A 2,025-nucleotide genomic window follows, 5' to 3' on the forward strand; every position below is an offset into this window, starting at 1 on the left:
GGGACTGACCCAAATCAAAATACTTTATTTATGGCCGTGTATTAAAGTGTTTGAGCAATAATCAAATATAAGTTTTAAAATTTAATAGATATTCAAATAATTTTAAACAGTAATATTTTCGACTCAATTCATTTAATAAATATCACAAAATAAAAGTGTCTTATTTTGTTCCAATTCTTTTGAAGAGTCTTATCTTGGAATTCAAAAACTACAGAAATTGTAATTTATAGGGTGACAACTATTACTGAATATAATTAAATAAAATACATATTTTCCTCAAAAAAATAATAATAATAATAAGCAGAAGGACAACACACTCTTCCAATCCAGACAAAATATGACCACCAAATTAAAGTTAATTTTGACGGGGAATCCAACAAGAATCGGGCCCCAGTTTTTCGGCCTAAAATTCATTAAGGGCACTTGGGCTTGTTGCCATGGGTAGTCATATTTGTGTAGCATTCACCACACATTTCTCTGTTGCCATAAGTCCCTGGAGGCACACACTTGCACCTCGCACAGCAACTTCCACAGGCCCTCATGCACAGATTCTGCCTTGAGTGAAGGCTGCACCTATGTTTGCACAGCCCACCACAGTCCAAGTGGTTAGGGTTCGGAGCCGGAGCCGGAGCAGGAGCCAAAGCGGAAGCGGGAGTGCGGGAAATTAGCCGATCTTTGAAGTACGTTGAGAGGTCGACAACTGCAAGAATTGTTGAATAATATATGGGGTATTGTTAACTTCGCTAAGTTAATGTACGTAAATTGCAAAAAAGAAAATGACAACGAGCTCCTTTAAAAAACGTAGCAAATTACCCCCTAGCTAAACATTAGATAGGGGGTAATTTATTTCTTTTTTCAATACACAGGAGATAATATATTATTTTATTTTTTATAAAGATTTTTTTGTTCATTTCCCATATCATATGGGAGTACATTGCAATTTTAAATAAATAAGTAGTGAGTTTTTATTTAAAAGTTGAGGGGCGGGATGCCTTTTTTTCTCTCTCTCTCTTTTTTTTTTTTTCTCTATTGGGGAGTTTCTGTTTTTCTGCCTATTTATCATTTCACATGGGGTAAAAGCCAAATGAAAAGTGTATGTTTGCGTGAAGGTTTAAGGAAAATGATTTAGATGGAAATTTTAAATCAATGTATTAACTTATATTTTATTTTTATATAAATGCACAAATCATATGTAAAAAGACATATTATTTATATATTTTAGCAACATGTAATTTTAAACATAAATAGTGTGTATTTATAAAATAAAATTTGAAAAAATATTATTAGAAAAAATCAGGTACAAATATTTTAACCCTAATTCCCTGCAAGATTTACAAATTAACCAAAAAATTATACCCACAGATAATTACATATGAATAATTGTTTATTTTTCGGGGACACAAACTTATATCAGGCAGAAAGGCATACGGACATGAGTTAATTGATTCTTGAATTTTAGAGAGAAAAATTTATTCTAAATAATGTAGAGAGAGAAAATAATAAATAAAATGCAATGCATTAATTACCAAATATTAAAATGTAGACCTAATGACCTTTGAATTTCAAGAAACACATGAAATATACCAACTCACCCAAGTTTTGCATTAGCTTTCTGCTGTCTCCCCCTCTGCCAAAACCCTAAAGGAAATATATTTAAAAAATATATTAATTAAAGGCATATAAATTAAGAAATAATGACCCAATTTTACTTGCTACATCTAAATATTGATGGAGCAGAAGCCATAAAATTTAAAAAAAAATTTACAAAAGCAGCGGAATTAATCGAGAAAAAAAAAAACAAATTGGAATCACATGTAATAGCGGGCTAACATGGCTTGTTTCTTCATTGTTCTTGAAATCAGATGAAACCTGCATTAAATAAAAAATTTGAAATATTAAACACAATTCTGTGGGAATAATCAAAATTGTAGAGAGAGAGAGAGAGAGAGTTTTTTGAGATTTAATTTTGCCTGAGAAATGAAGAAGAGAGAGAAAGTGAGTGCAATGATCACTTTTGCAGCCATG

General features: G+C 31.3%; 1 protein-coding gene across 1 annotated transcript; it reads right to left on the reverse strand.

The window, feature by feature from the left end:
• Positions 252-2,019, reverse strand: LOC105168725 (gibberellin-regulated protein 14-like). Its single transcript, XM_011088868.2, has 4 exons — positions 1,971-2,019; positions 1,831-1,869; positions 1,593-1,638; positions 252-700 (listed from the first exon to the last, which is right to left on the reverse strand). Exons 3-4 carry the CDS (start codon positions 1,603-1,605, stop codon positions 414-416), a joined length of 300 nt encoding a protein of 99 aa, XP_011087170.1. The 5' UTR covers positions 1,606-1,638; positions 1,831-1,869; positions 1,971-2,019; the 3' UTR covers positions 252-413.

Source organism: Sesamum indicum, linkage group LG8 (assembly GCF_000512975.1).
Source record: "Sesamum indicum cultivar Zhongzhi No. 13 linkage group LG8, S_indicum_v1.0, whole genome shotgun sequence".
Taxonomy (NCBI): Eukaryota; Viridiplantae; Streptophyta; class Magnoliopsida; order Lamiales; family Pedaliaceae; genus Sesamum; species Sesamum indicum.